At 37.5% G+C, this 23,376-nt stretch overlaps 1 protein-coding gene across 1 annotated transcript in view; it reads right to left on the reverse strand.

Moving 5' to 3' along the window:
• Nucleotides 1-1,937: 1,937 nt before the first annotated feature.
• The window catches only part of LOC308608813 (AFG1-like ATPase), a gene marked incomplete at both ends in the record, with an annotated part of 45,610 nt that continues 24,171 nt past the window's right edge, over nucleotides 1,938-23,376 (reverse strand). Inside the window, 2 exon segments of the mRNA XM_081222145.1 lie at nucleotides 1,938-2,693; nucleotides 2,697-3,041. Coding sequence (XP_081078271.1) covers nucleotides 1,938-2,693; nucleotides 2,697-3,041 — 1,101 coding nt within the window.

Genomic DNA, 23,376 nt, shown 5'->3' on the forward strand with positions numbered 1-23,376 from the left:
AGGCCCAGCTATTTGTATAAATAGTTAATACACGAAAATTGCCTTAATGACCTCCTAAATTATACATGCTATGCAGACTTCTTCTGTTACTTAACAACAAATCTTTGACAGTTTCCCAGGCTCTGGAGTGTGAGGTACAAACCCAAGCTGTCCTGTTCTCTGTGTAGTCCTAGGCCAAGTTCTCTCCGTCCCTCAGTTTTTCATCTACAAAATGGGGTTGAGCAACAGTATCTACCTCATAAGGGTGCCTGGAGCATTAAATGAATCAATACAGTAAAAATCATTAGGAGTTTAAAAATTTAGCCATATTTATTTTTCGCATATATTTTTATCATTACTATCCCCACAGGCACACAAAAAAAAATAGGATACAGAGTGGTGTTTATTCACAATCAATGACATTTGGGGTATACGGTTAGTGAGAGTGTTTGTTTCCTAGGGCTGCTGTTACTAATTAACAGGAACGTCGTGGCTTAGAACAACAGAAATGCATTATCCCATAGTTTTAGAGACCAGAAATCTGAAATCAAGGTGTCGGCAGGGCCAAGCTTCCTCTGAAGCTTCCAGAGGAGAATTCTTCCTTTCCTCTTCCAGCTTCTGGTGGCTCCTGGCTTCCCTTCGTTTGTGGCAGCATAACTCCTGTCTCTGCCTCTGTCTTCACATGGCCTTCTTCCCTGTGTGTGCGAAATCTGCCTCCTTTCTTTTATAAGGACATTAGTCATTGGGTTTAGGGACCATCCTAAATCCAATCATCTCTTGAGATCTTTAACTTAATTATATCTGCAAAGACCCTATTTCCAACTAAGGTAGGGGGTGTTATGATTTGGAAATACTGGGGGGCACCCAATTCAACCCACTACAGTGAGACAAGTTATAAAATTAAGTGTAAGATGAGATCTTATGATTTGTATGTAAATATATAAATGTATGCATACATGTATAAATATATAATACCTGCATAAGAATAACTCTGGAGGAATATAATGCAGATGAAAACATTACAAGGGCTTTTCTTTTCTTTTTTTATAAAATATTTATTAATTTATTTAAAATAACAATGATAAAACCATTATATTCAACCCATAAAATTAACAGAAATAACATTTTTATGAAAATAATTATATTTCTAAAACGAAAATAGTAAGGAGGTTTCCCTGGTGGCTCAGTGGTTGGGAGTCCGCCTGCCGATGCAGGGGACATGGCTTTGTGCCCTGGTCCTGGAGGATCCCACATGCTGCGGAGCGGCTGGGCCCATGGGCTATGGCTGCTGAGCCTGCACATCCGGAGCCTGTGCTCCGCAACGGGAGAGGCCACAGCAGTGAGAGGCCCGTGTACTGCAAAAAAAAAAGAAAATAGTAAGAAGAGTAGAATTGTTTTATACTTTGGGCAAATCTCTTTAATGTCTGGTGTAATAGGAGATAGTGGAATTCTCATACCTGCTTCTACAGTCAGACTATTTTTATATGTTGCTTTGGTTGACTCATATAAGAAAATCTAGCCTCACACAAATATGTAGTTGGAAAAGGGGAAAGTATTTTAACAGCCTTGTTAGATAATTGTGGAACCCGTTTTTTCCTCTTCATTTCCACATAAGTATAAAAACTCAGCAAGAACTTCCTTCCAAAGAGTTCATTATGGAAAAAGGGGGAAAAGAGTAACTTTATAGTGGAGACAAACACTACCTCAGACAAGTGTGATCAAGGTTAACATCAACAGTCATATTGATCATATGTGCCCTTGATATGATCTGATGAAAATAGCACTTGACCTCTGTGGTCTTTGTCCCAAAGCCTACAATTCCAGTCAAATCATGAGAAAAACATCAGACAAATCCCATTTGAGGGACAGACTACAAAATAACTGACCAGTATTCCTCAAAACTGTCAGGGTCATCAAAAAGAAGGAAAGTCTGAGAAATTGTCACAACTAAGAGGAATCTAAGGAGGCATGATGACTAAAGGTAATGTGGTATCCTGGATGGGATCTCTCTCACATAGCTCTTCAAATGTGTAGTCGGCAATGGTTCCACAGGCTTTATTCAGCCGCAGCTCTCTGCCTTGCACTTTTAGAATCCTTGGTCTAGTTAAATCACTTTGTTTCTGAGCCAGCTCATCAAACCACTTATCCATGACAGCCTCCACATCAGCTTCACTTGTGAGATAGTAGAGTTCTCCTGCATCAGGAAGTTCCCTTTTCCGATAATCTATCCCAGAATCTAGCTGGACCATGTTACAGTATTCCAGAAAGAAATACAGCATTGCCCACATACATGCATTCCACTCTCTCATTGCCTCAGAGACTTTCAGGACAGCTATGAATGGTACAAAGTTAGCTCTTTGGGGTCCATTTTTATAGAGAACATCTGGTGGCCTGTTGGATGTTGCCACAACGATGACCCCATTTTTGAACAGATTTTCAAAAAGTTGTTTCAGAATCATGGCATCAGCAATGTCAGTGACCTGAAATTCATCAAAACATAAGAGACATGCTTCTTTACTGATTTCTTCAGCTATAGGAGCTATTGGATCGTATGATTTAGCCATGAGTCCTGGTTTCCTTTTTAGCAAACTCTGTTTAAGGCAGTGTATTCTTTTGTGAACATCTAGCATGAAACCATGAAAATGAACCCGTTTTTTCCTCTTCATTTCCACATAAGCATAAAACACGTCCATCACCATTGTTTTCCCTGTACCTTAGGGAAAAAAAAAAAGGTCTTCTGCCTCTATACTGTATCCTTTAAGGTCCTCATGTAATTCCTGCAAACACTGTATGACTCTTCTTTGATGTTCATCGTCCTTTAGCTCACGAGCTTTGATCAGAAAGTCATAGAGGTCCAGTGGTCCATGGCAAACAGCTAAAGCTTTTGAATAAACCTCTGTAGCAGCAGTTGGAGACATACTCTCGGGGGTCTGAACTGTATAGGCTTTACAAAAGGGGTTTCCAGGGGCGGTGACCAAAGCGGCGAGAGCAGCAGCCCAAGCCCTGCACCCAACACATATTCCTCTCAGTCGGCTCGGTGCTAAGCGCCCAGAAGGGCTTTCCTTCAGATGGTGGGCTTTGAGGTATTATTATTTTATTTCCCTTTGTATGTTATCTATTTTGACTGTAATAAATTCCTATTGCCCTTGCAATTATACAAAATATTAAAAAGCCTGGAGAAACATAAACATTTTCTGCTCCAAGCACAGGAAAGTTTTCCACTTTAGTAGGGGAACATCCCTGAGGCACAGGAAGGGAGACAGAATGTTGGAGGAGCCCCTTCCACAATATAACAGGACACAGGTCTCCAAATTCCAAACCACACTGATTAAGATCTGTTGTTTAAACTTTTGCCCAGCTAACTGAGAAAAAAACATAGGACGTTAGTTTTATTTCGCTGTGCCCTGATGAACAGTAAGGTTGAGGGTCTTATCAGATGAGAAGCACTAGTGTACACTAGTTAGATGTGGGGCTCAGCTGCCACCCAGAATTGGTTCATATCTTAATCTTGTGACAGGCTAGCACTGCCATCACTGTGCCTCAGTTCCCCGATGGTTACAGTTCAGAAACAATAGCTTCTCCTCACAGGACGTGGTGGGAGTTAAATGACCAAATATAGGCTTAGCATTTACAACACTGTAGGGCCAGAGGAAGTCAGTAATAATATTAACCATTCTTATTATTATCATACCTAAATTGACCATTAGTGCTTAAGGCCATTTTATTATTATGTGGGCTTATACTGATTGGCTTGACTTGACCTCCATAATATGATGTTTGTCGAAAAAAAGCAGTTTACAAAACCGTATGTAGGGTATCATCTCATTGTTCATCTTAAAAATGCAGGTTATATTTGCATAACAAAATTTCTGAAAACAAATATACACTCACCTCTTAAGAGTACTTATCGTTGAATAGTAGACAACAAGGTTTTCTAATGATTTTTGCTCTTTTTGTCTCTTCTTGAGATCCCCAAAATAACATGGGGTTATAGATAGTTTAAGAGAAAGGGACATTTGACTAAATGGGATCACAGATCATTATGGAACAATACTTAATTATCTATTTAACCAAAGTGACAATAAAAGAATTTAAAAGCAAATACAGCAGGTTACATAGTTGTGAGCAAAACTTAGCTATTTTAATACTGAGAAGACAGTTTTCTTATGTAATTAAAGACATGATAAACACAACATGAAGCACAGGAAATTATTTTGGAAAGAGAAAAATGATCACCTTTCTAGGCAGATTATTTAAAAGGTACAGAGAAACCTTTCCCAATCTCTTATCAAGAGCAGACCTACAGTCAAAGAAACCCTGTCTTCATAGCAGATGAAAGAAAATTAAGTTTTATTTTAACATAAATATACTATTGATATTAAAGCTTATTATTTAAACATTTATGGAAGATTGGCTCAAGATGGCGGAGTAGAAGGATGTGTGCTCACCCCTTCTTGCCAGAGTACCAGAGTCACAACTATCTTCTGAATAACCATTGAGAGGAAGACGCTGGAACCCACAAATAAAGATACCCCACATCCAAAGACAAAGGAGAACCCACAATGAGATGGTAGTAGAGGCACAATCATGATAAAATCAAATCCCGTAATTGCTGGGTGGGCGACTCACAAACCGGAGAACCATTATATGACAGAAGTTCTCCCACTGGAGTGAAGGTTCTGAGCCACGTGTCAGGCTTCCAACCCTGGGGGGGCCTCGGCAACAGGAGGATGAATCCCCAGAGAACCGGACTTTGAAGGCCAGCAGGATGTGATCACAGGACTTCCACAGGACTGGGGGAAACAAGAGACTCCACTCTTGGAGGGCACACACAAAGTCTTATGTGCACCAGGACCCAGGGGAAAGGAGCAGTGACCCCACAGGAGACTGAAACAAACCTACCTGCTAGTGTTGGAGGGTCTCCTGCAGAGGTGGGGGGTGGCTTTGGCTCACCATGGGGACAAGGACACTGGCAGCACCAGTTCTGGGAAGTACTCTTTGGTGTGAACCCTGCCGGAGGCCCCCATCAGCCCCACCAAACAGCTTGCAGGCTCTAGTGTGGGTTCGCCTCAGGCCAAACACCAACATGGAGAGAACACACCCCTCCCATCAGCAGACAAGTGGATTAAAGTTTTACTGAGCATGCCCTGCCTACCCACCACTAGTTCCACTCATCAGGAAGCTTGCACAAGCCTCTTAGATAGCCTCATCCACCAGAGGGCAGACAGAAGAAGCAAGAAGTAATACAATCCTGCAGAATGAAAACCACAACCACAGAAAGTTAGACAAAATGAAAAGGTGAGGATTATGTCCCAGATGAAGGAACAAGCTAAAACCCCAGAAGAAAGAACTAAATGAAGTGGAGATAGGAAACCTTCCAGAAAAAGAATTCAGAATAATGAAAGTGAAGGTGATCCAGGATCTCGGAAAAAGAATGGAGTCAAGGATGGAGAAGATGCAAGAAATGTTTGAAAAAGACCTAGAACAACTAAAGAACAAACAGAGATGAACAGTACAATAACTGAAATTAAAAATACACTAGAAGGAATTAATAACAGAATAACTGAGGCAGAAGAACGGATAAGTAACCTGGAAGACAGAATGGTGGAAATCACTGCCATGGAACAGAATAAAGAAAAAAGAAATGAAGACAGCCTAAAAGACCTCTGGGACAATGTTAAACACACCAACATGCGCATTACAGGGGTCACAGAAGGAGGAGAGAGGATGGACCCAGGAAAATATTTGAAGAGACAATAGCTGAAAAATTCCCTAACACGTGAAAGGAAACAGTCAACCAAGTCCAGGAAGTGCAGAGTTCCAGGCAGGAAAAACCCAAGGAGGAGCACGCCGAGACACATAGTGATCAAACTGACAAAAATTAAAGACAAAGAAACAATACTAAAAGCAACAAGGGAAAAATGACAAAAAACATACAAGGGAACGCCCATAAGGTTATCAGCTGATTTCTCAGCAGAAACTCTGCAAGCCAGAAGGGAATGGCACAATATGTTTAAAGCGATGAAAGGGAAGAACCTACAGCCAAGATACTCTACCCAGCAAGGCTCTAATTCAGATTTACTGGAGAAACCACAAGCTTTACAGACAAGCGAAAGCAAAGAGAATTCAGCACCACCAGACCAGCTTTGCAACAAATGCTAAAGGAACTCCTCTAGGTGGGAAAGAGACTAGCAACTTAAAACAACCCTGTACATATATAGACAGCTATATCAAAACCTCATGCAAAGAGCAAACCCAAAAACTACAATAGATACTCACACAAAAAAGAAAAAGTAACCCAAACACAACACTAAAGATGGTCATCAAATCACAAGAAAAGAGAGCAAAAAAGGAAGGGAAGATAAGAGACCTACAAAAACAAACCCAAAACAATTAAGAAAATGGCAATAGGAACACACATATCGATAATTACCTTAAATGTAATTGGATTAAATGCACCAACCAAAAGACACAGACTGGCTTAATGGATACAAAAACAAGACCCATATATATGCTGTCTACAAGAGACCCACCTCAGACCTAGGGACACATACAGACTGAAAGTGACAGGATGGAAGAAGATATGCCATGCAAAAGGAAATCAGAAGAAAGCTGGAGTCCCAATACTCATATCAGAAAAAAGTAGACTTTAAAATAAAGACTGTTATAAGAGACAAAGAAGGCCACTACATAATGATCAAGAGATCAATCCAAGAAGAAAATATAACAATTGTAAATATATATGCATCCAACATAGGAGCACCTCAATATTTAAGGGGAATATTAACAGCAATAAAGGGAGAAATCGACAGTAACACAATAAGAGTGGGGGACTTTAATACCCCACTTTCATCAATGGACAGATCATCCAGACAGAAAACCAATAAGGAAATACACGTCTTAAATGACACATTAGACCAGATGGACTTAATTGATATTTATAGAGCGTTTCATCCAAAAGCAGCAGAATACACATTCTTCTCAAGGGCACGTGAAACATTCTCCAGGACTGATGACATGCTGGGCCACAAAGCAAGCTTCAGTATATTTAAGAAAATTGAAAATATATCAAGCATCTTTTCCAGCCACAGTGCTATGAGATTAGAAATAAACTACAAGAAAAAAACTATAGAAAACACAACACATGGAGGCTAAACAATATGCTACTAAACAAGCAATGGTTCACTGAAGAAATCAAAGAGAAAATAAAAAAAATACCTAGAGACAAATGAAAATGAAAACACAATGATCCAAAACCTATGGGATTCAGCAAAGGCCGTTCTAAGAGGAAAGTTTATAGCAATACAATCTTACCTCAGGAAACAAGAAAAATCTCAGATAAACAAACTAACCTTACACCTAAAGCAACTAGAGAAAGAAGAACAAACAAAACCTAAAGTTAGTAGAAGGAAAGAAATCATAAAGATCAGATCAGAAATAAATGAAATAGAGACAAAGAAGACAACAGCAAAGGTCAATGAAACTAAAAGCTGGTTCTTTGAAAAGATTAAAAAATTGATAAACCTTTAGCCAGACTCATCAAGAAAAAAAGGGAGAGGACTCAAATCGATAAAATTAGAAATGAAAAGGGAGAAGTTACAACTGACACCACAGAAATACGAAGGATCATGAGAGATTACCACAATCAACTCTATGTCAATAAAATGGACAACCTGGAAGAAATGCACAAATTCTTAGTAAGGTACAGTCTCCCAAGACTAAACCAGGAACAAATAGAAAATATGAACAAACCAAACACAAGCACTGAAATTGAGACTGTGATTAAAAATATTCCAACAAACAAAACCCCAGGACCACACGGCTTCACAGGTGAATTCTATCAAACATTTAGAGAAGAGCTAACACCTATCCTTCTCAAACTGTTCCAGGAAATTGCAGAGGAAGGAACACTCCCAAACTCATTCAAATGAGGTCACCATAACCCTGATACCAAAACAAGACAGAGATACCATAAAAAAGAAAATTACTGGCCAATATCACTGATGAACATAGATGCAAAAATCCTCAACACAATACTAGCAATTCGAATCCAACAATACATTAAAAGGATCATACACCATGATCAAGTGGGATTTATCACAGGGATGCATGGATTTTTCAATATCAACAAATCAATCAATGTGATACACCACATCGACAAATTGAAGAATAAAAACCACATGATCATTTACATAGATGCAGAAAAAGCTTTTGACAAAATTCAGCACCCATTTATGATAAAAAACTCTCCAGAAAGTTGGCACAGAGGGAACATAGCTCAACACAATAAAGGCCTTATATAACAAACCTACAGCTAACATCATACTCGATAGTGAAAAGCTGAAAGCATTTCCACTTCGATCAGGAACAAGGCAAGGATGTCCACTCTCACAACTTTTATTCAACATAGTTTTTGGAAGTCCTAGCTATGGCAATCAGAGAATAAAAAGAAATAAAAGGAATCCAAATTGGAAAAGAAGTAGTAAAACTGTCACAGTTTGCAGATGATACTATATACAGAAAATCCTAAAGATGCTACCAGAAAACTACTAGAACTCATCAATGAATCTGGTAAAGTTGCAGGCTACAAAATGAATACACAGAAAACTGTGGCATTTCTATATACTAACAATGAAAGATCAGAAAGTGAATTCAAGAAACAATCCCATTTACCATCACATCAAAAAGAATAAAATACCTAGGAATAAACCTACCTAAGGAGACAAAAGACCTGTACTCCAAAAACTATAAAATGCTGATGGAAAAATCGAAGAAGAGACAAACAGATAGAAGGATATACCATGTTCCTGGATTTGAAGAATCCATAGTGTCAAAATGACTACACTATCCAAGGCAATCTACAGATTCAATGCAATCCCTATCAAATTACCAATGGCATTTTTTCACAGAACTAGAACAAAAAAATTTTAAATTTGTATGGAGACACAAAAGACGCTGAATAGCCAAAGCAATCTTGAGAAAAAAAAATGGAGCTGGAGGAATCAGGCTCCCTGACTTCAGACTATACTACAAAGTTACAGTCATCAAAACAGTATGGTACTGGCACGAAAATAGAAATATAGATCAATGGAACAGGATAGAAAGCCCAGAAATAAACCCATGCACCTATGGTCAATTAATCTATGACAACGGAGGCAAGACTATACGATGGTGGAAAGACAGCCTCTTCAGCAAATGTTGCTGTGAAAACTGAACAGCTACATGTAAAAAAAATAAAATTATATCATTCTTTAACACCATACACAAAAATAAAGTCAAAATGGATTAAAGACTTAAATATGAGACTGGACACTATAAAACTCCTAGAGGAAAACAGGCAGAACACTCTTACCTAAATTGCAGCAATATCTTTTTCAATCCCTCTCCCAGAGTAATGGAAATAAAAAGAAAAATAAACAAATGGGACCTAATTAAACTCAAAAGCTTTTAAACAGCAAAGGAAACCATAAATAAAAGGAAAAGACAACCCACAGATTGGGAGAAAATGTTTGCAAATGATGTGATTGACAAGGGATTAGTCTCCAAAATATACAAATAGCTCATGTGGCTTAATATCATCAAAACAAACAACCCAGTCAAAAATGGGCAGAACACCTAAATAGACATTTCTTCAAAGAAGACATACAGATTGCCAACAAACACATGAAAAGATGTTCAACGTCGCCAATTCTTAGAGAAATGAAAATCAAAACTACAATGAGATATCACCTCACACCTGTCAGAATGACCATCACCAAAAAGTCTACAAATAATAAATGCTGGAGAGGGTGTGGAGAGAAGGGAACCCTCCTACACTGTTGGTGGGAATGTAAATTGGTACAGCCACTATGGAGAACAGTATGGAGGCTCCTTAAAAACTAAAACTAGAGCTACCATATGATCTTGCAATCCTACCCCTGGGTATTCATCCAGAGAAAAACATGGTCCAAAAGGATGAATGCACCCCAATGTTCATTGCAGCACTGTTTACAATAGCCAAGACATGGAAGCAACCTAAATGTCCATCGACACAGGAATGGATAGAGAAGTTGTGGTACATATATACAATGGAATATTACTCAGCTGTAAAAAAGAATGAAATAATGCCATTTGCAGCAACATGGATGGACCTAGAGACTGTCATACTGAGTGAAGTAAGTCAGACAGGAAAGAGAAATATTGCATGATATCGCTTATATGGGGAATCTAAAAAGAAATGATACAAACAAACTTATTTCCAAAACAGAAACAGATTCACAGACTTAGAGAACAGACTTATGGTTACCAGGAGGGAAGGGTGGAGGGAAGGGATAGTTAGGGAGTTTGGAATTGACATGTACACACTGCTATATTTAAAATTGATCACCAACAAGGGTGTACTGTATAGCACAGGGAACTCTGCTCAATGTTATGTGGCAGCCTGGATGGGAGGGGAGTTTTGGGGAGAATGGATACATGCATATGTATGGCCGAGTCACTTTGCTGTGCACCTGAAACTATCACAACATTGTTAATGAGCTATACACCAATATAAGATAGAAAGTTAAAAAAATACATCCAAAAAATAAAATTAAAAAATTAAACCTTTATAATAAATTCATTCAATTTTAGCCAGCTTGACCATACAAAGTAAATTTCTCTTCCTCTCTCCTCTACTTTCTATATCCATTTAGTGTGTCCTGTATTCTCCTCTTTCTCATTCTGAAACAAGTCATTCTACTGTAGGACAAAATTACCTTTTCCTTTACCAAAAATGCATCTCCATACCTCACACCATTTCTTATCCCCAAACATCCTACTTTTCTTACATACAGAGATGAAATAATTTCCCATAGTAATTTTAGCAGTTTTAATTATATGTATTAATTAGAATTCTTAATGCTTACAAACCATAAACTATAGTGAAAACTAGGAAGTAAGCAATTGTGAACTGTCTGGTCCATTCCGACAGTTTGTAGATTGGCAAATTTATGAATACATTTGATAATTTTTAAAAGCATGTGCTTCCTCATAGTACTTTCAGTGTGGCACAAGCCATTTTTGCTAACAAGACCAAATATCTTTTGTTCCTTTATAATAAGGGGACAAAAGTAGGTAAACCTAGATGTACGTTTAGCAATTAATGTTTCAGTGTATTATTTTGAAATGATCTAGGTATTACAAGAATATCTATAATTTAACTCAGCAAAATTCTAAGGTTGGAAGTTACTAAAAGTTAATAATTTGGGAAACTATTTTTAAGGGGACATTATAAAACATAATTACTCCACAACTACAGAGCCCACGCACTCTGGAGCCCATGCACCACAACTAGAGAGTGCGCTCCCCAACTACTGAGCCCACGTGCTCTGGAGTCAACACACCACAACTAGAGAGAAGCTCGCATGCTGCAATGAAGAGCCTGCATGCCACAATGAAAGATCCCACGTGCCACAACTAAGACCCAACACAGCCAAAAATAAATTAAAGAAATATGTTTTTAAAAAAATTATTACCGTTTGAGGGGCTTCCCTGGTGGTGCAGTGGTTGAAGGTCCGCCTGCCTATGCAGGGTACATGGGTTCATACCCCAGTCCAGGACGACCCCACGTGCCGCGGAATGGCTGGGCCCGTGAGCCATGGCCGCTGAGCTTCCGTGTCCGGATCCTGTGCTCTGCAACGGGAGAGGCCACAACAGTGAGAGGCCTGCGTATTGCCAAAAAAAAAAATACTGTTTGAAAGTTATTTTATACACTTTTATCTTATGTACATTTACTTAATTCACTTGCTCTTAACAATTATGTTGAGATCACTCATGAAATTTTAACAAGACATTAAGCAGCTAGCCATAATCTTGTTATTTTTCTTGCTGGCAAATATTGTAAGACATAACATGAACTTATGACTAGTATATCTAGATAGAACAAAAGTTGTATCTGCATTATATTTAATGTTGATAACTCTGAAGACATGTCTGTCTTAATTAATCCAACAAACAAACTAGTTTTTATTTACTTTAGATTATCTCACATCATGTGAACTTGAAAAAACATTTGTGTTAGTTTCTATTTTATTTCTTAGAGCTTAGCGATACTTAATTTATATAAGCACTTCTTTTTCTTTTCTTTTTTTTTTTTTGCAGTATGTGGCCCTCTCACTGTTGTGGCCTCTCCCGTTGCAGAGCACAGGCTCCAGACGCGCAGGCTCAGCAGCCATGGCTCACAGGCCTAGCTGCTATGCGGCATGTGGGATCTTCCCGGACCGGGGCACGAACCCGGATCCCCTGCATCGACAGGCGGACTCTCAACCACTGCGCCACAAGGGAAGCCCTATTTTTCTTTAAGCCAATCAAATAGAGATCTTTTACAAATCTTTTACCATTTGGAGGTAGAGAAGTATCACACATCTCTAACATACACATAGACATACAGACAAATAAAGATATAGCTTTCATTTTAAAATTTAGCAATGATATAGGTACAATAGTTTAAAACTCACTAATTTATAATAGAACACTTGGATTCAAACTGTGTTTCTGGCAGATGGAAAAGTTAAGGTTATCTGCTCAGATGGCTAAAGCTTTTTACCACTATTTGTAGAGAAGACTTTTAAGATTTTTTTCATTTGTGTAGTTTCCAAGTAGCTCCTATAAATTTATTTCTTTAACTTCTGACAAGAATCACCTCCCTGAAGTTTGCATTTAAAAGAGATGCTCTCAGGTCCTAGAGAGACAGAGTTGAAAGTCTACATCTCAAAGGCACTGAGAAAAGATGTAAATTTTCTCTAAGAATGAGTTTTGGTGCATATTTGCCTATTGTCAAAGGCCTAGGATAATTATTGTTTAAATTTTCCTTCTTTTTCTTTGTCATTTGTTTCTATGTATTTTTAAAATTTCCTCTTTGATTTCTTCAGTGATCTCTTATTTAGTAGCATATTGTTTAGCCTCCATGTGTTTGTGTTTTTTATATATTTTTTTTCCTGTAATTGATTTCTATTCTCATAGCATTGTGGTCAGAAAAGATGCTTGACATGATTTCAATTTTCTTAAATTTTCCAAGGCTTGATCTGTGACCCAAGATGTGATCTATCCTGGAGAATGTTCCGTGTGCACTTGAGAAGAAAATGTATTCTGCTGCTTGTGGGTGGAATGTCCTATAAATATCAATTAAATTTATCTGGTCTACTGTGTCATTGAAAGCTTGTGTTTCCTTATTGATTTTCTGTCTGGATGATCTGTCCATTGGTGTAAGTGGGGTGTTAAAGTCCCCCACTACTATTGTGTTATGGTCGATTTCTTCTTTTATGGCTGTTAGCATTTGACTTATGTATCAAGGTGCTCCTATGTTGGGTGCATAAATATTTACAATTGTTATGTCTTCTTCTTGGATCGATCCCTTGATTACGTAGTGTCCTTCCTTATCTCTTGTAACAGTCTTTATTTTAAAGTCTATTTTATCTGATATGAATATTGCTACTCCAGCGTTCTTTTGATTTCCATTTGCATGGTATATATTTTTTCCATCCCCTCACTTTCAGTCTGTGTGTGTCCCTAGGTCTGAAGTGGGTCTCTTGTAGACAACATGTATATGAGTCTCATTTTTTTTTTTTTTTGGCGGTACGTGGGCCTCTCACTGTTTTGGCCTCTCCCGTTGTGGAGCACAGGCTCCGGACGTGCAGGCTCAGCAGCTATGGCTCACTGGTGTAGCCCCTCCGTGGCATGTGGGATCTTCCTGGACCGGGGCACAAACCCATGTCCCCCACATTGGCAGGCGGACTCTCAACCACTGCGCCACCAGGGAAGCCCACGAGTCTCGTTTTCATATCCATTCAGCCAGTCTGTCTTTTGGTTGGAGCATTTAATCCATTTACATTCAAGGTAATTATCGATATGCCCCCTAAGAGTAGGCAACAGTCAGTAGGACATTAGCTGCAAATGGGGTGCAACCCACATTTCTGGCTGACTATATTTTTGGGGCCTACATCCTGACGTTCGAGCCACCTGCACACACAAGAAATGACAACTTATGTGCTCTGGGCAGGCAGAAAGCCAAGCCAAGTTCTCAGAACATACAAGACAAACAGGAAAGTGATAGCTGTCCCTGGGAGGAAAAGGATAAATAGCCAATGGGTACCTAAAACCAAATTCACCAGTCACAATTCAAAGAATTAAATCTTACAAATGTTTTTCTTTTGTCAATTGGAATTTGGAAATGAAGAGACACTGTAAGATTTTATCCTTCCCCTCTTGACTGGACACTACAGACAGAGATCCAGGAGAGCTGACTTTGGTAAGAATTCTTACCCTTAGCCAGCTTCTGCCAGTTTTTCAGGATCCCATCTGTAGACTCCAGAGCAAGTGAGGTGCCCCAGTGGAGCCCTTCATGATTGCCAAAATGGTAGGAGAGTAAAAATAATTTTCCCTTTACCCTTCAGAGTTTTTGGCTGAGACCCCCTGTAATAAAAGACATTAACAAGAGAAAAACAAATAAGTTTGTTAATATGTATACTTCATGTACACATGGGAGATACCCAGGGAAACTGAATAACTCCTTGAGATGGCCCATGCCACCACCTTAAAAACAATCTTCACCCAAAGGCAACGAAAGATGTTGGGGGTGGGAGGAGAGGCCAGTTATTCGAGGTTACCAAGAAAAGCAAGGTTAACAAGGGTAAGGTTTGTTATGCCGATTAAAGTTGGTGCCTTCTCCATTGACAAGAGTTTCATGTGATTTCAAGTCCTCCTTCAGAGGGAAGAACAGAGAGGGAGACACTTACTTGTGGAGATTTCCGTTATAAATGTAAATGTTCCTTACAAAAGGGTAACTTCTACTCTGTTTTTAGAGATTTTCTTGTGTCTGTTGTTTCTTAAAATAATCAGCTCAAAATATTCCTTACACCACAGAAGCATATATTGCATGGCATGTTCTGCTACCCTTCACAGCAATGGGTAGTACAAATATAAATGGCGTATTCATGTAAAGAACAATATATATACCAAGTAACATTTGAAGACACATTAGCTAACAAAATACATGAAAACATGAAGAGCTGTTATTTTTGATGAAAAAATGGCAAGTTGCAGAATATAAATAATGGGATTCTATACTGAAAAAGAAAACATGTATGAATAAATATTTTTGTGTATCTCTGATTATGATAATGTTTCACCTACAGACAAACACATCTGGAGAAAAGGCACCAATCTATTGAGAGTGGACACCTTTGGGTCAGAAGACAGGTATCAAGCAGAAGGGAGAGTCAGGGTAATTTCATATTATAAATATACATTTCTGTATTGTTTGAAGAATTGTAAACAGGAAAATTTATTAAGAGAAAAAATTGAAAATAGAAAATACTTTTTACAGATAAATAAGTTACTCGAGATTTTAGTGTTTTGGAAATATATTCAAAGAATACCCATTTATGGAGGGAAGAAGCTGAGCACAATTTTTGATAATGCATTTGTATGTGTAAGTGTGTCTCAGTTTGGGTTTATGTGGCTGAAACTTGATAGTTAATCTGTGTGCTTCTGTGCCTCAAGTTCTATCCCCCTAAATATTCATGGGCTCTGGAGCCATGCTATTTGGGTTCAAATCCATGATGTGTCACTTTCTAAGTATGCTAGCTTAGGCAAAGTACTTAACCTTCCAGTTCTTTACTATCTTCATCTGTAAAATAAGGATGGAAAAAAGTCACACTGTAATTCTGAGAATAAATGTTACTTGACCCAAAACAAATGTTGGCAAATTTTAATACTTTCATGTTTATATGGGCCATTAGTATTCTTGTAAGCACTGAAATTATGATGCAAATGGATGTTTATTGACATTGAATGACATTCAATTTGTGTTGCTGGTGAAGAAAGCAGGGTATAACACTATAAGAAAGATGAAATTTTATTTTTAGACAGAAGTATGACTATACTTGCAGAGGAAAAAGAACAGGATGGTAAATATCTGGGTAAATATAACAGACTATTCTTCCTTTCTTGAGTTCTGTTAAAAGATAAACTGAGGCATATTAAAATTTTTACAAATTTAATTGAACAAAGATTGATTCTAATTGAGCACCAAATGGGAAGTGAATAGGAGTGCTCCACTGACAGGAGCCAGGAGAGTGACTTACTTAGGGAAGGTACGGAAGCAAAGAAAAGAAATTATTTGGCTGGCAACAGCTTAAAGCTCACTTGGCTGCTTGTGATTGGTTGTCCTTAGTTTTTGATTTTGTAACCTTGAGGCATTTACAGGCTTAGATTTTGGTTTGCTTACATAGGCCATCATGGCATTAGGGCCACCTCTAGTGGCCCCCTTGTTTAATTACTTTAACAATTCCACCTTTTGGTATTAGTGTCACTCTCAGTCACCATCAAAATTGTTCCTGTCTCACCATGAAAACTTGTAGATTATGATATCAGGTCCATAGAAGAATTACTTTTGCTATTTATCTCATTGTTCATCTTGTTCCTGTTTCTTCAAGCACAGTGAGACCATCTGATGGCTGTGAACATGCATTTAAGACCTTTGAGAGAACACAGAGCACCAGGGAGACTACAATGATGACTATCAGGAGGATAATACCAAGAGAGCAATGTCTACTCTAGCTAGGGCCCCCATGAACCAAACCAGTTGGCATCAAATAAATCAAAGAATGTACCTGGAAAGGCATCAACTTGTTTTAGCTAAGTGTCTTGTTTGTTAATTCCTCGTATTGGCTACAATACCAGAGGTGTTTATCCACGTACCACAATAGGTATTTGTTATGGCACAGACTGCTCCTTGTTCAGCCAATAAGTAAACTAAAGGAAATCTCTTATCTAAAGGCATCTTAGCAAGAAAAGTCTAGGGGCTCTGTTGTATAACTATGGCCTTTTTTTTGTATTCAGCAATAGTTGCCAGAGTTAAGAGGCACTGTCTTCCCATGCATTAACAGAGAGAAAAAGAAAGTACCAAAAAGGCAAAAGGAATAAAAGTTTCATATTGGAGATGAGGATCTTGATCTGTGATCTTGGGAGAGCTGTCCACTTCTAGATGCCTCAAGATGCTGAGGAACATCCCTAGTCAATTTTAAGTTTAGATCTCCAGCCCTTATGCAGTTTCAAGAGTCTGGAAATGATTCCTGAAACTTGACTCTTGAATCTTGGGTCAAGATTCAAGTGCCTGCAGTTTGGCTGCTATCTGGATAGTGAGAGGGACATGGTATGGTCCCTTTCAAGGAGGTTGAAAGGAAGTCTTTATTCTTATTGACTTCAGGTCAGAAGGGTGGGAGAAAATGGGAAGTATTAGTTTGGAGAGTTGTAGCCAGTATCTGAGGAAACTGGAAGAATTCAGGATCCAGTCCAACTTACAGGTAGATAACAAAACCTCAAAGATAATGAACATGAATAGAACCTGATATCCACAAGGATGTCTTATACTTTTTTACTAAACATCTTCTTCTCTCTACAACCACTCTCTCACTTCTAGTAAAGATAATCACAGTAAGACCAATTTGTTTGCAAAATAGATCTAGTCTCATTAAACTTGGCCTGATGTTTATATAACTGTAGCAAGAGTAGTGACTGACCACAGAGGCTATTTTAAATTTTTCTTTGCTGGAACTTTTCATAAGGAGTCTCAATTGGACATTTAAAAGCCTCTTGAGGCTAAGAAGCCAAGCCTAAGACTTGCCATCAAACTTTGCCTACAATACCTATAGATCTGGGTTAATTCCTTTCTTCTTGAAGTCTCCTCAATTTCTTGAGGTTTCCAGGCCTGCAGGAAGAGACCTTCCTTACTTACCTGGGAAAGCTGCTGGGAACCTAGCAAGCAAGGTAAAAGGCTGGTTTTCCAAGAGGCTTTACTGGCTCCATAAAGTCAGCCTCAGTTCCTTGAAGTTGTGTGGTCTATATTCTATGCATATTCTGAATTATGATATTCTGTCAAAGCCATAATATAAACAATGTTTCAAATTGTATTCTAAAAACAGATTCTTACTGAATTTATACAAACAACTAAATTGCCATGAAAATAATTACACTCAACAAATTTCCCAATTCTGGAGGAATCAGATATGGAGAAAAATGAAATGTTTCAATTCTGTTTACAAAGGTATACTTTATCAAATTGCTATACATCATAGGCAGCTTAAAAGAAAAAGGCTTCTTTAAACCTGTAAATAAAAACATTAAAGAAACAGCAGTGTTTCATATAAAAAGTCATAAAAATTATAATCATCCCCATCAGTTCATTCAACCCATGTTATTAATTCTTGTTCTGCTTGAATCTAGTTTTTCCATTAGAGCTCTGGAAATTCTTACCCAGTCAGTAGTACGTTCTTAAAATTTTCAGAAACCTGTATTCTATAGTACTATTCAGAGTTTTTTCCATGAATCTCTCTGAAGATGAATCACTTTTGCAAAAGCATCAGAGTAAAACAACAACTGTCTGTAAATGACAAAAAAATTTTTAAATGCCCATGATTAAATATCTGATGAGAGTTTATTATAATGAAATTGACTATAAAATTTGGTTATTTATGTGACATAAAACATATCAAGATAATAACCAGAGTTATGACTGATAACATTATACCAGGACATATTAGATTTCTAGGACTTTCATACAATTTCTGGAACACATATTAAAAACATATCCATACAAATATAACCTAAGAAGGTTTAGTATCACTTATTTGACAATGCTTCCCACGTATTTCACCATATCCAATAAACCTAATTATTTTAACATCTTACCAGGTGAGAGACAAAACCTTGGAGATTTTTCCAGAAGCCCTCTGGGAAATCTCAAATATAATTTAAGGTTAAAAAGATTCTATTCATAATTTGGTTTTGGGAAGTTGTCAAAAATGTCAAAAGGTTTGAGCATTTGATTAAATAGGATCATAGATCATTATGAAATAATTAATTATTTATTTAACCAAAGTGACAATAGAAGATTTTAAAGGCAAATACAGAAGGTGACATAGTTGTGAAGAAAACTTAACACTTTTAATATTGAGAAGACTCAGTTTTCCCAAGTAACCAAAGACCTGATAAAGACAACAAGAAGCACAGGAAATCATTTTGGTATGACATAAAATCTTTGTTGACCAGGCAGACTTCCAAAAGGTAAAGAAAAACCCTTCCCAACAGCTTATCAAGATAAGACCAATAGTCCAAGAAATTGTTTTTTTTTTTTTTAACAGAGAGAAAACCAAATTCTGATTTTACACCAAGGTAATGTTGATATTAAGACTCATTCTTTAAAAACAAAAATAAATTCATTCCAATCTAACAAGCTTGACCACACATACAATTCTGTTCTCAAGATTCCTTTTCCACAAACCTTCTATACATTCAGGTTTTGTCCTGTATTTTCTCTTCTCTTTCATTCTGGAACAACCAGCCAGTCTACTTTAGGACAAAATTCTCTCCTTTTCCCTCAGGAAAAAAACATGTCCTTCATACCTTTCCTTATTCAAAAAAACACATTCTAATATCCTTACCCACTTTCCATACACAGTTGTTTTCTTTTGCCCTTATTACTTTGAAAGTTTTAATTACATACACTGATAAGAATTCTTAACCCTTAGAATTCTTAATTTCTAGTGAAAACCAAGAAGTAATCGTGGACTGCCTGTTACATTACCATTCTATGGATTAGCAAATTTATAGATACATTTCATAATTTCTAGAAGTATATTCTTCCTCAAAGTAAATTTTTTTAATTTGCCATAAAATATGTTGACTAATTGACCCAAACATCTTTAGTTCCTCTGTAATAAAAAGTAGATAAGCCTATGTTCAGTAACCAATGTTTCAGTATATTATCTTATATGGAAATTATCTAGATATCCAATGAATATTCATCATTTAACTTAATTTAGTCACTTCAAGGTTTCAAGTTACCAAAAAGATTTTGGAGGCTATTTTTAAGTAGACATACCATAAAGCATAGTTATTATTGAAATGTTCATTTGTAAACTTTTATCTTACTTACCTCTATTTAATTTACTTGTTCTTAACAATTATGTTTAGATTACTCATGAAAATTTCATGAGGCATTAAACAGCTAACCATCATCTTGTTAAAAAACAAAATTCAACTGAATATATTTTAAAGATCTTATTGGCTTTATTCAATGATTTATGAATTGGGCAGCATCCAATCTAGCAGATAGAAAGTAGCTCTGAAGAGCTGTAGAAAATGACTTATACATGGAAGAGAGTAGGAATAAGGAGGTTATATAGGCAACAAAGTAGATTGGTTATTGCCAGATTACTTTTCTTCAGAGGACAGAAGAGATCTATTAGGCAGATTACCAAACAATTGCTGATCAGGCAATTCCTGATTGACTGGCATAAGTTTCCATTTCTGGGGAAGCCAAAACAGTAATGAAGTCTTGTTTTGGCGGGGCTTACCATAAGTGACTCCATTTTGGACCTGTTGTCATGTTTTAAAGAATCTTAATTTATTTTTCTTGCCAACAAATTCTGTAACAGATAACTTGAATTTATGACTACTATACCCAGATAAAACGAAAGTTGTATACTGGCATTATATTTAATAATGATAACTCTGATGTGTTTATTTTAATTAAACCAACAAATTTAGCTTTTTATTTACTAAAGATTAACCTAGATCACTTGAATTTGAAAAATATTTCAGTTAGTTTCTATACTTCTGAAAAAAGTACTTAATTTATATAAGCACTTTTTTTGTTTGTTTTAGTATTTGTTTACTTATTTATTTATTTACTTTTGGCTGCATTGGGTCTTCATTGCTGCATGTGGGCTTTCTCTATTTACGGCGAGCAGGGGCTACTCTTCATTGTGGTGCGTGGGTTTCTCATTGCTGTGGCTTCTCTTGTTATGAAGCACATACTCTAGGTGTGTGAGCTTTAGTAGTTGTAGCATGCAGGCTCAGTAGTTTTGGCTCACGGGCTCTAGAGCGCAGGCTCATTAGTTGTGGCACCTGGGTTTAGTTGTTCCGCAGTGTGTGGGATCTTCCTGGACATGGGCTCTAACCCATGTCGCCTGCATTGGCAGGCAGATTCTTAACCACTCTGCCACCAGGTTAGTCCCTGTTTTAGTATTTTAAAAAATGTTTTTATTCAGTCTTTTGAGATTTTCGTGTTTTATAACATATTTTAATATTTTATATATTTCCATTTCTACTTTCCTATTCTGTTCTGTGTTTTTTCCCTTTTCATTTTATTTTATTTTTTTTAAAATCAGTTTTATCAGATTGTTCTGTTTCCTTGCTTTATTCTTCAATTGGCACACTGCTATGGTTTCGTTTTTAGGTTTTGTGTTTTTCTGAGTTCTGATTCAAATTGTTTGATTTCGTTTGGGGGTTCTGTTTGTCTGGTGGTTCTCTCACTTTTTGTCTTATTTGGTTCTGTTTTTGTTTCTTTTGCATGTGTGTGTTTCCTTGTTTCTCTTTTTGTTTGTTTGATTTTGTTTTTACCATTTCTCTGGGGTTTTTTTCTGTCTTTTTTTCGTTCTTTTATATATTTTTTATTTTTATGTTTCTATTTCTACATTGCTTTTTATTGTTCTTTTTTCCCCTTTCTCTTCTTTTTATTTTTTGAAATAATTTTTGTCAGTTTGTTTTTTCTTTGCTTCCCATATCAGTTGGTACTCTGCTTTGGTTTCAGTTTTTTTTTTTTTTTTTTTTACTTTTCTTTTTAATTGTGTGATTTCGTTCTTCAGTTCTTTTGTTTGTGTGGTTGTTCTCTTGCTTTTTGTTTTATTTTGTTCTGTTTATGTTTCTTTTGTGTGTGTGTGCATGTATTTCCTTGTTTCTGTTTTGTTTGTTTGATTCTACTTTTTAACATTTGTCTGGGATTTTATTACTTTTTTAAAAAAATCCCCTTTACTGCCAGGACGAGTGACTTGCGGGGTCTTGGTTCCTCGACCGGAAGTTGGCCCTGAGGCTCTGGGGTGGGAGCACGAAGTCCAGGACGCTGGAATACTAGAGAATTTCTGGCCCAAGGGAAGAATAATCACCAAGAGCTCTCATGGAGGTCTCTCTCTGAATCCAAGACCCAGCTCCACCCAACTGCCTGCAGCTCCCAGCGCTGGACACTTCACACCAAACAACAAGAGAAACAGGAACATAAACCCACCCATCAGCACACAGACTACCTAAAGTCATACTAAGCTCACAGACACCCCAAAACACACCACCTGATATGAGGCCTGCTCATCAGAGGGAGAAGTCTTAGCTCCACCCACCAGAACACAGGCACCAGGCCCTCCCATCAGGAAGCCTACAGAACACACTGGGCCAACTCCACCACTGGGGGCAGAGAACAGAAGCATGAGGAACTACATCTCTTCAGCCTAGGGAAAGGAGACCTCAAATACTGTAAATTAGACAAAAAGAGAAGACAGAGAAATGTCTTTCAGACAAAGGAGCAAGATTAAAAACGCACAAAACCAAATAAATGAAGAGGAAATAGGCAATCTATCTGAAAAAAAAATCAGAGTAATGATAATAAAGATGATCCAAAATCTCAGAAATAAAATAGAGAAAATACAAGAAACGTTTAACAAGGAACTAGAAGAACTGAAGAGCAAACAAACAGTAATGAACAACACAGTAAATGAAAAATATATTCTAGAAGGAATCAATAGCAGAATAACAGGCAGAATAATGGATAAGTGAGCTGGAAGATAGAATGGTGGAAATAACTGCCACAGAGCAGAATAAAGAAAAAAGAATGAAAAGAATGGAGGACAGTCTAGAGACCTCTGGGACAACATTAAGGGCACCAACATTAGCATTATAGGCATCCCAGGAGAAGAAGAAAAAAAGAAAGGGTCTGAGAAAATATTTGAAGAGAATATAGTCAAAAACTTCCCCAACATGGGAAAGGAAATACTCAATCTAGTCCAGGAAGTGCAGGGAGTCCCATACAACATAAACCCAAGGAAAAACACGCCAAGACACATATTAATCAAACTAACAAAAATTAAAAGCAAAGAAAAACTATTAAAAGCAGCAAGGGAAAAGCAACAAATAACATACACGGGAATTCGCATGAGGCTAACAGCTGATCTTTCAGCAGAAACTTTCTAGGCCAGAAGGGAGTGGCAGGACATAGATGAAAGGGAAAAACCTACAACCAAGATTACTCTATCCAGCAAGGATCTCATTCAGATTCGATGGAGAAATCAAAAGCTTTACAGACAAGCAAAAGTTAAGAGAATTCAGCACCATAGAAAACAGCTTTATAACAAAACCTAAAGGAACTTCTCTAGGCAGGAAACACAAGAGAAAGAAAAGACCTATAAAAACAAACCCAAGGGGCTTCCCTGGTGGTGCAGTGGTTAAGAATCCACCTGCCAATGCAGGGAACACGGGTTCGAGCCCTGGTCTGGGAAGATCCCACATGCCGTGGAGCAACTAAGCCCGTGCACCACATCTAATGAGCCT

The sequence above is a fragment of the Mesoplodon bidens genome (genome assembly GCF_964165515.1).
Source record: "Mesoplodon bidens genome assembly, chromosome: X".
Taxonomy (NCBI): domain Eukaryota; kingdom Metazoa; phylum Chordata; class Mammalia; order Artiodactyla; family Ziphiidae; genus Mesoplodon; species Mesoplodon bidens.